General features: G+C 34.6%; 1 protein-coding gene across 2 annotated transcripts in view; it reads left to right on the forward strand.

Moving 5' to 3' along the window:
- The window catches only part of LIN54 (lin-54 DREAM MuvB core complex component), a 48844-nt gene that overhangs the window by 24185 nt on the left and 9026 nt on the right, over positions 1-15633 (forward strand). For both annotated transcript variants that reach the window (XM_006907591.3, XM_006907592.3), the window contains exons 5-8: positions 7257-7473; positions 13878-13951; positions 14098-14295; positions 15379-15470. In XM_006907591.3, the coding sequence (XP_006907653.1) occupies positions 7257-7473; positions 13878-13951; positions 14098-14295; positions 15379-15470 (581 nt within the window). The remainder of the gene's footprint in view (positions 1-7256; positions 7474-13877; positions 13952-14097; positions 14296-15378; positions 15471-15633) is intronic.

A 15633-nucleotide genomic window follows, 5' to 3' on the forward strand; every position in this document is an offset into this window, starting at 1 on the left:
GCCGAAAGAAAAATATATACTTATCTTAATTTTAAAACTTCTTACATCTATACTGTCTTTTATTTTTGGAAAACTCTTGGCCATTATCTTTTCAAATATTTCTTCTAACTATTTTTTCTCTTCTCATTCTAAAAGTCCAAAGATGTTACACTCATACAGTTCCACAGCTCTATTCTGTTTTCCTCCCCCACTTTTTTTTTCTATGTGTTGTGTTTCAGTTTGGATAATTTCTGTTGACATATCTTCAAGTACATTGATTCTTTCTTTAGTTGTGTGGAGTTTACTAACGGGCCCACTGAAAGACTTCTTCATCTCTGATAATTGTATTTATTTTATTTCTAACATTTCCATTTGACTCTTTGTTGTAGTTTCTACCTCCCTGCTGCAGTTACCTGTTAATTGCATGTTTTTCTTTCTCACAAGGTCTGTTAACACAATCGTAGTTAAAGTCTTTACCTGATGGTCGCAACATCTAGATCATCTCTAAGTTTGCTTCTCATTAGTGGAATGGCCATCTGGATTTTTTAAAAATTTTTCATTTTTAAGTTTATACATTTAGGGTTGAGAAGCTATATTCTAATAAAGGTAGGTGAAATAGATAAAACATGGGACAGAAAGATGGCTACTCTGATTGGAATCAGTAATGCTTTAGAGGGAGTAGGGAGCATATAAATATAGGGTTAGATTATGATAATTTTCAAAACAAAGCAAATTTAGGCTTAATTTTATCATTAAATGGAGATTTATGGAATGTTTCTGAGGCAACAAGAGATATAATAAAAATATGAAAGTGAAGTTTACAAAAAAATTAGTGTCTGTATGGTGGATTCAAAGCAGGCAAAGATGAATCATAAAGCTGATTTTGAATTTGTTTTGCATATGTATTTCAGTGATGATAGCAGAAAGTTGAGAGAACACTTTTGGGACAGAAGTTTCAGAAGGTGATAACTTTTGCTTTTGCTATGAAGCTCTTACGTGTTTGGGTTGGGGGTGGTGTGGTCATGGTGGTTATTAGTACAATTTGAAGTGAAGGGAGTCTGTTTTCTTGATAAACTTTGATATAGATGGTTGTAAGATTAATGAGTTAGAGTTGAGGTGAGTTCAGGCAATTGATTCTGTTGCCTGAATTGTTATTTTTTATATAGTTCTTCATACCAGTGTCCATTTTCAGGATAAAGGAGCAGGAGGAATAAATGACAGAATTTATTCTGTTTCCTGTGTTGTTATATTGGTTTTGTTTTATGCTTTTATAATTATACTGATTGGATATCTGTGGGATGCTATTGCCATATTATTAAAAACTTCTAGAGAAATTAAAAATATGTTTAAAAGTTAGTGTAATTAATCTCATGTACCCTTTGTCAAACTTTAGGATTATCTATTTTCCTTATTTTCATCTATAACCCTCCCATTTTGAATTTTTTTAAAAAGTAAATCATGTCATTTCATCTGTAGATATTTATTTTCACAAAAGAGAGGGACACTTTTTTTTAAACTTACCCATTTCCTTTAATGCCATTAAATACCTATTTAATTCACATTTCTCCAGTCATCTTTTTTTTATACTGTTTGAATTTGAGATTTAGATAAGTTTGTGAATTATTTATATTTCTCTGAATTTCTTCATCTTTCTTTTTTTCTCTTGCCTTTTTTTGTGGGGGGGGGGGTTGTTTATAACCTGTTTTTCATTCCCTGGATTTTGTTAGTTGCACCCCTGTGGCACTATTTAGTTTCAAGCAGTTCTGGAATGGAACCTAGAAGGCTCCTGTATCTTTAGACCTTACCATGTATTTTGCAGATGTTTTCTCCCAGTCTATGGCTTGTCTTTTTATTCTCTTAACAGTGTCTTTTGAGAGCAGAAATTTTTAATTTTCATAAAGTTTGACTTACCAAATTTTTTTCATGGACTGTGCTTTTGGTATTGTATGTAAAAAAATCATCAACCAACTCAAGGGAACCTAAATTTTCCCCTGTGTTAGCTTCTAGGAGTTTTAAAGTTTTGATTTATAGTTTTAGGTCCATGATCCATATGTGAAAAGGTGTTAAGGTCCATGTTGAGATTCACTGTTTTTGCTTGTGTGGATGTCCTATTGTTTTGGTTCCATTTGTTGAAAAAACTATACTTCATTGAATTGCCTTTTGCTCCTCTGTCAAAAATCAGTTGACCATATTTATGTGGGTCTGTTTCTGTGCTCTCCTGTTTAATAAGCCATTTTTAGTCTTTGCCAGTTTAACTGATTAAAAGATCTCACATAGATTTATATTTCAAAAAGTATTCATGTCTTTGTGTCTTCTGGACTCTTCTGTGAACTCTGATGCCCATTAGTTGGTTTTGTCTTTTTTTCCTTGTGAGCTATAAAAATGCCACAGCATATTAAGATAATTAATCCTTTGTTATTAAAATAGGTACATTTTCCTGAGTTAGCTTTGTCTTTTTTTCTTGCAGAAATTTCACACATTAAATTAGCCAAAATATTGTAGCATCTTCATGTATGAATTTTGAGTTTTTAAGCTATGCTTAGACAAATTTTTCTTACCCCAGTGTTTTAAACTATATATTCATTTTTTAAAAATTGTTATTTGTTTTTATATTATATATTTTACATGTAAGTTTTATTACAAGTTAAGTACAAGAACAGATAGATTTATTCTTATTTTTAAACTTTATGAAATGGTTAAACTAATACTAGCTTCTATATCATTTTTATCCTGACTGATTTTTATAATCCATTTTAGAAGGTGGAAATCTATTTCTTTTATCGTGGTAAAATACAGACAATATAAAATTTGCTGTCTTAACCATTTTTAAGTATGCAGTTCAGTGATATGAAGTGCTTTCACATTGTCGTGCTGTCATCTTCATCATTCATCTCCAGAGCTCTTTTCAACTTGGAAAACCGAAACTACATACCCATTATTACATAACACCTCCCCATTCTTTGCTTCTTCCAGTCTTGGCAATCACCATTCTACTTTCCGTCTCTGATATTGGCTACTCTAAGTACCTCATACAAGTGGAATCATATAGTATTTATCCTCTTGTGATTAGCTTATTTCACATAGCATGATGTCTTCAGGGTCACCAGTGGTGTAGCATATGTCAGAATTTCCTTCCTCTTTTAAGGCTGAATAAGTGTATGTCTTCATCTGTCTATGGACACTTAGGTTGCTTTCACACTTTTAGCTTGGAATTATAATGCTGTGAACATAGATGTACAAATATCTTTTGGAGACTCTGCTTTCAGTTCTCATTTGGAGTATATACCCAGAAGTAGAATTTCTGGATCATATGATAATGCTATGTTTAATTTTGAGAAACCACCATTCATTTTTTTCCCCACAAATGGCTATGTCATTTTACATTCCCACCAACAGTGCACAAAAGTTCCAATGTCTCCATATCCTCACCAACACTGTTTCTTGATAGTAGGCATCCTAATGGATATGAGGTGGTATTTCATGGTAGTTTTGATTTGCATTTCCCTAATGATTAGTGATGTTTGAGTATCTCTTCATGTGTTTATTTGCCATTGTATATCTATTTTGGAGAATGTCTATTCAAGTCGTTTGCCTGTTTTTTAATTGATTCGTTTGGGTTCTAGAAGTTCTCTATATATTTAGATTTTAATCTCTCATCAGACATATAATTTGCAAATATTTTCTCCCATTCTGTGAGTTACTGTTTTACTCTGACAGTATGTTTTGAAGCACAAAATTTTTAAATTTTCATGAAATCCAATTTGTTTGTTTTTTCTTTTATTGCCTGTGCCCTTAGTGTCATATCCAAGAAATCATTGCCAAATCCAGTGTCCCGAAGCTTCATCTTATGTTTTCTTCTAGGAGTTTTCTAGTTTTTAGGTCTTGCACTTAGGTCATGGATCCCTTTTGAGTTAATTTTTGTACATGATTTTGAGAAAAGGTCCACCTTCATTCTTTTGCATGTAGATATCCAGTTTTCCCAGCACCATTTGTTAAAAAGACAATCTTTTTTACATTGAATGGTCTTGGCACAGATATTGAAAATCATTTGACTATATATGTGCAGGTTTATTTCTGGACTCTATCCTAGTCCATTGGTATATATGTCTGGCCTTATGCCAGTGTTGATTGTATTTTTTAGGTTAAATCTTTGATCTATTTGGAATCTGTTACAAGGAAAAGGTGATAGTGATCCAGCTTTTTTTCTTCAGACCAAATGGCTAATCCATAGAATTAATTGAATAGCTAGCTCATTATTCACTATTGCTTTGCGAAGCCAGCTTTCATCATAAGCTTTCTATACATGGTTTCTTTTATCTATTCCTTTGACCTTTAGACCAATCCCATACTATTTTATTTACCCTATCCTGGTAATATGTTTAAATCCTTAGTGTGGCTGGTTTGTGATTTTTATAAGGCTGATGTCTTATAAAGCAGATTGTCTATTTTTACCTGATAAGATTGTTTGACCATTTCCTTGAATGCTTCTAATACATCACATTTAAATTACTTACTCTTGCCACTACAATTCATAACTATGAATAAAATCTGTTGAGTTAATATCCATGAGAAATAACAAATGAACGCCTTATACCTAGTTAATAATATTTCACCAGTCAGTAAATCAGTGCTGAAAGTTCTGGTATCCATCTCAAGATTTGACTCTGTCATTAGTCATGTTCTATATTTATCTCTTCATTTTCTCATTTATCTCTTTTAACTTAGAAGCATTTTAAAGCTTGCAAATTTGTTGCTTGATAGTTTTATTTATTTTTATAACCTAAAACTTGGGAATTAGGATAATGTAAACATAGTTTTTCCATGATGATAGCTTTGTAAACATTCTGTCATACAAATTTTAAAAGCATGTTAATATGGAACCCTACAAACTCCTAATTTCAAACTATATTACAAAGCTATAGTAATCAAAACAGTATAGTACTGGCATACACACAGATGCATAGATCAATGAAACAGAATGGAGAGCCCAGAAATAAACCCATGAATATATGGTAAATTAATTTATAACAAAGGAGCCAATAATATACAATGGGGAAAGGATAGTCTTTTCAATAAATGATGGGAAAACTGGACAGCCACATGCAAAGGAATGAAAGTGGACCACTATCTTACACCGTACACAAAAATCAAGTCAATGGATTAAAGATTCGAACATAAGATCTGAAGCCATAAAACTTATACAAGAAAATATAAGAGGTAAGCTCCTTGATATTGGTTTTGGCAATGATTTTTTCGGATAGGGCACCAAAAGCAAAAATAAACAAGTGGGACCACATTAACTAAAGCATCTTACGGCAAAGGAAACCATCAGCAAAATGAAAAGGCAACCCATGGAATGGGAGAAAATATTTGCAAATCCTATGTCTGATAAGGGGTTACTATCCAAAACATATAAATAATTCATACAACAGAGATTAAAAAAAACAACAAATGCAATTAAAAAATGAGCAGAGGAACCTCATATTATTTTTCAAGGAAAGACATACAAATATACAACAGGCACAGTAAAAGGTGTTTGACATTACTATTTATCAGGGAAATGAAAATCCAAACCGCAGTGAACTATCACCTCACACCTGTTAGAATGACTGTTATCAAAAGGAAAAGAAATAAGTGTTGGAGAGAATGTGGAGAAAAGGAAACTCTGGTGCACTGTTGATGGGACTGTAAATTGGTGTGGCCACTATGGAAAACAGTGTTGAGGTTCTTTGAAAAACTAAGAACTACCATATAATTCAACAATTCCATTCTGGGTGTTTACTCGAAGGAAACTAAATTACCATCTTGAAAAGATATCTGCACCTCCATGTTCATTGCAGCATTATTTACAGTAGTCAAGACAGGTTAACAACCTAAGTCTCCATTGACAGATGAATGGATAAAATGTGTGTATGTGTACACACACACACACACACACACACACACACACACACACACAGTATATTATTAAGCCATAGAAAAGAATGAGATCCTGCTATTTGTGACAACATGGATGGACCTTGAGAGGGCATTATGCTAAGTGCAATAAGTCAGACAGAGAAAGACAAATACTGGGTGATCTCACATGTGGAATCAAAAGGAAATAAAAAAGAACCCTACAGAGAACAAATTGGTGGTTGCCAGAGGCAGGGGGTGTGAAGGTGATCAGAGGAACAAACTTTTAGCTATAAGATAAATTCTGGGGATGTAATGTATAGCCTGGTGACTGTAGTTAAGAATACTATATTGTATAGTTGAAAGTTGCTAAGCCAGTAGGTTTTTTTTAAGTTCTCATAAGAAAAAAATAATTATACGCAATGATGGATATTAACTAAACTTATTGTGGTATTCAACTACTAGAGGAACTTTTTTAGGTGAGGCAACCCTTGGTTGACCTCACAGATTGCAAGGACCTTGTCATCTTACAATCCCTTATTTTTTACACCTACAGCACCTAGTCTTCCATCCAAGTACTAGCCAGGCCCGACCCTGCTTAGCTTCCGAAATCAGACAGGATCAGGCTTGTTCAGAGTGGCATGGCCGTAGACTGGAAAAATTTAAGACTTGTGTGTTCTGCCTTTGATATTTCATTTAGCTTTTTAAGAAGTCACATTGCTTTTTGTAGGACTAAAGAACATGATTAAAAATGATTGTATTGACTCAGATCTGAATCACCCAAAATTAGTTTCCCTAGACAGTCAAAATTGGTATAATTCTCGACTGAATTTGGTCTTCTACCCATATGTTAGTAGGCTTATTTGTATCTGTGGAGTATTCTCAGCCTTTCAGAATTGACTAGATTTACTGAGGATATAATATGGGCTTTTCTTTTGGCTTTCTTCATCCTTTAGAACTTGGGGAAATGAAATTTGTCAGTTAATTTGGTGGGTAGTAATAAAGCCAATAAATCCTTTTTTTGTATGTTGAATATGAGGCTTATTTCTGGGAGTTTTAAAATAATCCTTTTCTTATACTTTTTACCTGATATTAACAAAAACTGTATAAGTTCTTGTAATTTGAGTAATAATTTCTTCATAGCAATTCATCTGACCCAGACTATCAAGGAACTTAACTACTAGAGATGGAAGCTAAAACTCTAACTGTGGTTTCACTCCTGTATTCGTTACTATTCATTTCTCTTTAAACAGGTTGTTCCTTTCAACAGCTTTTGATGAAATACAGGAGCAGACATTTTTACTTGAGTGATTGTTCTAAGTTAAAAGGTGTAGGAAAATTAAATACCAGATTAATGATAGCCATATTGTATTGTTTAATAGGCAGTGAAATCAGCTGTGCAGACCATCACTGTTGGAGGCGTGAGCACATCACAATTTAAGACAATTATTCCGCTGGCAACTGCTCCCAACGTCCAACAGATCCAAGTGCCTGGAAGCAAGTTTCATTATGTCCGACTTGTTACTGCCACAACAGCCAGTAGCTCAGCTCAGCCAGCCAATCAGAATCCCAGTACAAACACTCAGCCTCTACAGCAAGGTTAGTAACCATTTTTTAAAAATAGTAATTATACTTTGAACATTATTCAAGAACATTGGTCCTTGCTGAAATCCTGATTATGGCATTTCAGCTAAGAGTTTGAATCAGTAGCTGTTACAGAAAGCCATGAAATAAAATAGTTGTTGTGTATAACTATAGTATTTCATTCTTGTAGAAGTTGGTACACAGTGTGCTTGCTATACTACCAAATAAGCATAATTATTCATCAATATGTGGGTAGCCATTTTATTGCTGTTTTAAAACCTACTACTGATGCTAGTAGGATAAATTTAGATGGAACCAAATTATCTTATTTTCTAAATTATGAAGATGCTTGATAGGGTTTGGGTCAGTTGAAATGACCAGTAGGCGAGGTGTAAATGATAAGTAAGAATTTATATCACTTTCATTCTTTACTTCTTTTAAACTGTAATTGCTAATAAAAAGCCATTAAAATGTTCTGTTATTTTGTTCAGTTGTATTTTTTCTGGAGGATATTCCTGTTTATAGTCCTTCCATTTTCTGTTTGTGTTTAACCTTTCTTACCACCTGATACACGCGCGCGCACGCGCACACACACACACACACACACACACACAACCTTTCTTCATATTTATCTACTTGTTAAAAAATCGAATGGTATGAAAGGATCAGGACAGTTTATAGTTTAGGGCATTATTTTTTTTCCTTGGAAGACTGCTGTATATTCACATATCAAAAAGCAGTTGAGAGCAATTGAATGGTTTATTGTTTCCTGGATGTAAATAAAAGAATTAAAGAGCATTTATTTATTCTAACTATTGCTGATAGCTAGTTCATTTAAGGGAAACTGTAGAAGAAAAGAACTTTTTAAAATTACTGTTGAGAGAAAATGAAGGACTCGTTATCAAGAATAAACCTTTGGTGTAAGTAGAAGGGGAAGCTGAAGATCCAGGAAGAGTGGAGGGATGGGTTGAACATCTCATAATTTTAGTGGTGCCTTCTTTTCTAACTTCATGTCTGTCTTTCTGTCTCTCTCTACCTCTCTATTCTCTTTGCCTCTTGGAAATCCCTCATCTCTTCCCCCGCCACCACTTCCCATTCCTTCTTTCGTTTTTTGCTTTCCACCTTGAACTTTCTTTTCTCCTTTCTCACTGGCTCCTTCTCTATACATGTATTCTCTTCCCACCCACCCACATACACTTACTACCCATGCAGTTTCCTATATATCCACTCATATTTTTTGGCTTTCTCTCCTATCCCATAAAATATCTGGGTATATATAATATATATTATTTCACAGGAATAATGAGTTTACCATTTTTATTAGAGATACACTAAATAGTTGCTTTAGTTCATCAAATGTATAATATGTCTTTCTAAGGGCTTAATTTCCTATGCCATTTACTATGCCAAAGGAAATTGGGCTCATTTTGTGTATTTTCTCATCAAAGCCATATGAAAACTAGTATTCAGTGGCTCCATGTTGTTCACTGCTGGCTGGATGGCAGGCGCACTCCAAGAATATCCATAGAGTTCTTGGCTTACCTCTTTAGAATATAATCTCCTAACCATCTTGGTGAGGGAGGAAATCAGTTTAAGAAATTAAGTCTCAAAAACTTTCAGGTGTGGTTTCTCTAATTGGAAGGGGCTGTTCTAAAAGGATTGTTTAGAATTCTAGTTAAAGACTAAAAAATAAAACCCCATGACAGCTTCTATGAAAACTGCAGAGTATTTCATTCTTGTAGAAGTTGGTACACAGTGTGCTTGCTATACTACCAAATAAGCATAATTATTCATCAATATGTGGGTAGCCATTTTATTGCTGTTTTAAAACCTACTACTGATGCTAGTAGGATAAATTTAGATGGAACCAAATTATCTTATTTTCTAAATTATGAAGATGCTTGATAGGGTTTGGGTCAGTTGAAATGACCAGTAGGCGAGGTGTAAATGATAAGTAAGAATTTATATCACTTTCATTCTTTACTTCTTTTAAACTGTAATTGCTAATAAAAAGCCATTAAAATGTTCTGTTATTTTGTTCAGTTGTATTTTTTCTGGAGGATATTCCTGTTTATAGTCCTTCCATTTTCTGTTTGTGTTTAACCTTTCTTACCACCTGATACACGCGCGCGCACGCGCACACACACACACACACACACACACACAACCTTTCTTCATATTTATCTACTTGTTAAAAAATCGAATGGTATGAAAGGATCAGGACAGTTTATAGTTTAGGGCATTATTTTTTTTCCTTGGAAGACTGCTGTATATTCACATATCAAAAAGCAGTTGATGGCAATTGAATGGTTTATTGTTTCCTGGATGTAAATAAAAGAATTAAAGAGCATTTATTTATTCTAACTATTGCTGATAGCTAGTTCATTTAAGGGAAACTGTAGAAGAAAAGAACTTTTTAAAATTACTGTTGAGAGAAAATGAAGGACTCGTTATCAAGAATAAACCTTTGGTGTAAGTAGAAGGGGAAGCTGAAGATCCAGGAAGAGTGGAGGGATGGGTTGAACATCTCATAATTTTAGTGGTGCCTTCTTTTCTAACTTCATGTCTGTCTTTCTGTCTCTCTCTACCTCTCTATTCTCTTTGCCTCTTGGAAATCCCTCATCTCTTCCCCCGCCACCACTTCCCATTCCTTCTTTCGTTTTTTGCTTTCCACCTTGAACTTTCTTTTCTCCTTTCTCACTGGCTCCTTCTCTATACATGTATTCTCTTCCCACCCACCCACATACACTTACTACCCATGCAGTTTCCTATATATCCACTCATATTTTTTGGCTTTCTCTCCTATCCCATAAAATATCTGGGTATATATAATATATATTATTTCACAGGAATAATGAGTTTACCATTTTTATTAGAGATACACTAAATAGTTGCTTTAGTTCATCAAATGTATAATATGTCTTTCTAAGGGCTTAATTTCCTATGCCATTTACTATGCCAAAGGAAATTGGGCTCATTTTGTGTATTTTCTCATCAAAGCCATATGAAAACTAGTATTCAGTGGCTCCATGTTGTTCACTGCTGGCTGGATGGCAGGCGCACTCCAAGAATATCCATAGAGTTCTTGGCTTACCTCTTTAGAATATAATCTCCTAACCATCTTGGTGAGGGAGGAAATCAGTTTAAGAAATTAAGTCTCAAAAACTTTCAGGTGTGGTTTCTCTAATTGGAAGGGGCTGTTCTAAAAGGATTGTTTAGAATTCTAGTTAAAGACTAAAAAATAAAACCCCATGCCAGCTTCTATGAAAACTGCAGTAGTAGTAATGTGGAACTGCCTAAAAGTTGAGAAGTACAGACTCACTTATTATGTAACATCAATATGAGCCCTCTTTCCTAGTCAATTTAGTGTTCTGTTTTCTGACCACTTGTCTTATATTTTCATCGTTCCCCAGGTTTCAGTTAAAACTCAGCATGTTAATGCCAAGCTAACATAAACTAGAATTCCCAAATTTTCTAGCTCTGTGTGTGTTCAGAGATACTTGCACACACAAATATGAGCAAGCAAGCAAACACATGGGATCCCTTTTTTTTATTATCCACATAGGAATTATTGGAGTCTGAGGGCAGACCACACACTCCTTCCCCGTTATTTTACATACCCCTAGTTGTTGCACTCACTTCAGAATCACTGCTCTATGTGTTCATGGAATGATGACCAGCATCTCCTTTCCAAGGAACAAATGGTGTAGGGAGTCCACTCTTCTATGTCCCAAGCAGGAATTCAGGCTTTTAATTCCGTTTAATTTGCCTTTTAATTCCTTATGGTATTGCTGAGACCAGTCTACAATTGTTACAACTTCACTAAAGATAGAGTAACTGAGAAGACTCAAACAGAAAAGGAAACAGTTTCGAAATCAGGTATCAGATATCACTGCTTTTGTAATTCGTGGTCATATACTCTTTTTTATACCGGATTTATTGAGACAGAATTCATATCTACAGCCACATTCACCTTTGTTAAGCATACCATTTAGTGGTTTTTAGTATATTCAGAGATATGCAATCCTCACCACTAATCACACACTTTCTGGAGGTCTCTTGCCTTCCCCTTCTCCCTACTTACCTTGCTGCAGGGGCCTGCTCACTTTTGGGTCAGGTACTCTAATGTTCTTCCAGGACTCTCAACTTTTGGTTTTTAGTCATCAACCCTCCCAGCCTTCCTATCCAAGGAAATCTGGTGTTTTTCTTTTATAGTTCAGAGCAGTTTAGATCTCATTATCTCAACTTCTCTCTTTCAGACCAGGCTCTAGACTATTTGCATAAATAAAACCCTAAGGGATGTCTTTTCTAGCTTCTTAAATCCCCTTTTTTAGACTGTGGAAGTGGCAGAAGGTAGTATTAAATTTTGTATTTCGTTTGGTCCAAACATAATAAGTCTAATACCAAACTCCTGAATTTCATCATAGCACTTCTCTATGTCACGTTTCATCCACCCTTAAAACCAGCTTATTCTTGAATTTTTAGCTTTAATGGCTGTCATTTTCCCAGTCACTTGAAAGTTGCTCAATGGCTTAACTTTTCTTCCCTCTCATCCTTACAATTTCTGCCATCCAAAAGGTTGATAATTCATGTTCCTTTCACTTCTACTGTGTCTCTTACAACTGCTCTTTCCTTTCCATTCAGTGCTGTTAGTTCCATTCTATTTCACACAGTGCTGCCAAATAGTTTCTTTTTGTGCTGTTCTAATGATATTTCTATACCTTAGAATCCTCATCTCATTGCTTACTGAATTAAAAATATAGATTTCTACCATAACATTCAAGGTCTTCAACACAACGGCTTCAATCTGCCTTTTTGTCTGTGCTTGTATACTTTAACCCTAGATTCCGACCAAACTGCTCTGTTCACTAACATTTTGTGAAATGTTTTGCTCTTTCCCAGCATCAAGCCTTCTCCACTTTTCATGCTTCTGCCTCTGCGTGGAATGTGCTCCTCCAGCCTGTGTGCCCCCACTGATCAGGACCCATCTCAGACACTGTGTCTTCAATGCATACTTTCCATACTCCCATCCTCTGCCAATCACATGTATATTCTGTCTCCTTCGAACTCCTACAGCATTTTCTCCGTTTTTTTTTTTTTTTTTTCCCCAGTATTTGTTTTACTTGAAGACTTGTCTAAACTGCTCTACTTGAATATAAACTCTTTGAGCGTGTGTTTTGTACTTTAGTTTCCTTGGAACACTGTCCACAGTGTCATTTATATAGTAGTACTTGTAATAATCACAACAATAACAATAATAGCAACATATTATTTTTTTCTTTTTTTGCATTTTATTTTATTATTAGTTTCAAGTATACAATACATTGGTTAGGCATTTATATAGTTTATGAAATGCTCCCTCCAATAACTCTATCATCCATCTGGCTCTACACCTAGCCATTAAATTACTGCTGGCTGCATTCCCTATGCCATGCTCCCCATCCCCATGGCCATCTATCAACTACTAATTTGTACTTCTTTAACCCTGCACCCCTTTCTTCCAGCCCCTCAACCGGCCTCCCCTTTGGCAGATTGTCTTCTGTATTTGTGAGTCTGTTTTCGATTAATTTGTTCTTTTTGTTCCTTAGATTCCACATATAAGTGAAATCATATGGTCATCAACCCTCCCAACCTTGCTATGATATTTATCTTTCTCTGTCTGACTTATTTCACAAAGCATAATAATCTCTAGGTCCATCTATGTTGTTGCAAATGGTAGGATTTTTTGTTTTGTTTCTTTTTTTTTATAACTAACGTTTATTGAGCACTTAATATTTGTTGGGTACTGTTCTAATAAATTTTTATGAATTAACATATTTAATTCTGTTACTCTTTAATGGGGGTTGCTATCCCAATCTTGCAGATGGGGACACAGGCAAAGAGAATTTCGTTTGAAAGCAGCAGAATTGGGATTTGAACCCCCGGGTCTGATGATTTAAGAGCCCGTATTCTTAGCCTTTGCTATGTCGCCTTTTAGTTGATACTCTATAAATAGTGAGTTATACAAGAATGATATTTTTCTCTCGTTTAAATAGAAACACAACAATTAGAAATTGTGTAGAAGAGCATTTTCACCCAAGCTCCGGGATGGCAATTTTTTTTTTTTTAACTTAAGCAGCATTTCATCTGACTGGATTTGGTAATGAATATATGTCATCTGAATACAGATTGAAGTATTTTTAGTAGAATTTCTTAAACCACAAGCATTCTCTCATAAAGTGGGTAGACTATAGCTATCTGGTAGATAGGTTAAGGAATTTTGAAAGGTAACTATCCTAATTAAAGATTGTTCCAAATAGGAAACAAATGGGATTTTTTAAGCTCTTTCATGAGGATATCTTGAGAGAACTAAGTATCTGAAATGTTTTAAATACCATTTTCTGTAAGTAAATTGTCCTTCTCCTCCCTTTTTTAAAAAGCAAAGCCTGTGGTCGTTAATACCACTCCAGTGCGGATGTCAGTTCCACTTGTCCCAGCACAGACTGTCAAACAAGTGAGTATCAGATAACTTCTTTTCTTAGTCTCTCCCAAACAATTTACTTTTAAAATTGAGAAGTAAGATTTAAGAACTAGAGATATATACTGAACTGAGAAACTGTAAAATTTATTTTTGTAATTATCAATGTACTTTCTTTTTAGGTTGTTCCAAAACCAATCAACCCAACTTCACAAATAGTTACTACTAGCCAGCCACAGCAACGGCTCATCATGCCTGCTACCCCACTGCCACAGATCCAGCCAAACCTCACTAACTTGCCACCAGGCACTGTGCTGGCCCCGGCTCCAGGGACAGGAAATGTGGGTTACGCAGTGCTTCCAGCTCAGTACGTTACTCAGGTATGAGGCAAAAATGAAGTCATTGCATTTCCAAAAAGATAACTGGGTCTAAGATGTCTAGAGCTATCACATTTTGAAATCACTCAAACCCATCTAAGTCAGTGTTAAAATGGCTGTTTCTACAATCTTGAAATGTTAATGAAAACAGATTATTTTTATCTATCTTTAGCACCGAGAAATATATAGCACAAGCCAAAAATACAAGTCAGATAATTTGGAGATGAGGGCAGTTTGGTGAGAAAATAAGTTGAAGTTAAAATCAACGGAGTCCAAATGAATTTAGAAAGGACTGTGACTCTAATAAAGTTCTTTGTCACCTCTGAATGTGATACAATTGACTTGTTCTTGGAAAACAGACTGTGAGATGCGTTTCTAGGTGATGCATTTTGAGTGATCTGTCCAGACTCTTTCATCTGGTCATCTTTAAATGAAAGCCACGGATTACCCAATTGTCTGGCTTGGGTTAGGACTGTCGCTTCTAGGAAGAAGATAGAAGTTCCCTTTTTCGTGTAAGAATCAAGCAAATTAGCAACATGTTATAAGCTATTTGATTGATCTCAAATTATAAGAGAAAAGCAGAAACCTTTTTGTACTTTAATGAAATGTTAATGTGGCTGCTGATGAAAAAAATTAATATTCGGTATTTTTATCATAAGCATCTCTTTTCAGTGTAAAGTAGAAACTTAATTGTGTGTGTAACTTCTGATTCTCTATAACTTGCCATGTGATGAATGATCAGTATATTTACAAGTAGACACATTGCATTTTTCTAGTCAGTATACATTATTACAGTACTTTCAGGGCATTCATCTAGAATTTCCTAATTCTGATAACATACTCCTCTATGAAAAAATTTCTCATATTTATACCATGTAGTGCTTTAAAATGTTCACATTGTGTTTTTACCTCTAGTATTAGTTTGGGTTGTTAGAAAAGTTCCATGAGGTAGTATGTTCGTATGAAATTCTCCATTCTGTTTCTCCCATTTTAGTAGATGAATTTGTGCTTCTTATTGATCATTATATCTCAGAGTTTTGTCCATTTTTGTAAATATGGTCTAAAATTACCTTTCTTTACATGTAGCTGCAGCAGTCTTCATATGTGTCTATAGCAAGCAACTCTAACTTTACTGGAACATCAGGAATCCAGACTCAGGCAAGGCTTCCATTCAATGGGTGAGTATTTTGAAAATATGTAAGTTAAGTTGTTAGATCAGGTAAAATACAGCATCAAACATATATATTTCAAATATGTGTATTTCATCTTTTCCCTCTCAAAGCTATGTGAGCAATCCTCTATGATACCTTTTATTTTGAAATACTTTAAACAAAAAAGTTA

This window comes from Pteropus alecto, unplaced genomic scaffold (assembly GCF_000325575.1).
Source record: "Pteropus alecto unplaced genomic scaffold, ASM32557v1 scaffold161, whole genome shotgun sequence".
Lineage (NCBI taxonomy): Eukaryota > Metazoa > Chordata > Mammalia > Chiroptera > Pteropodidae > Pteropus > Pteropus alecto.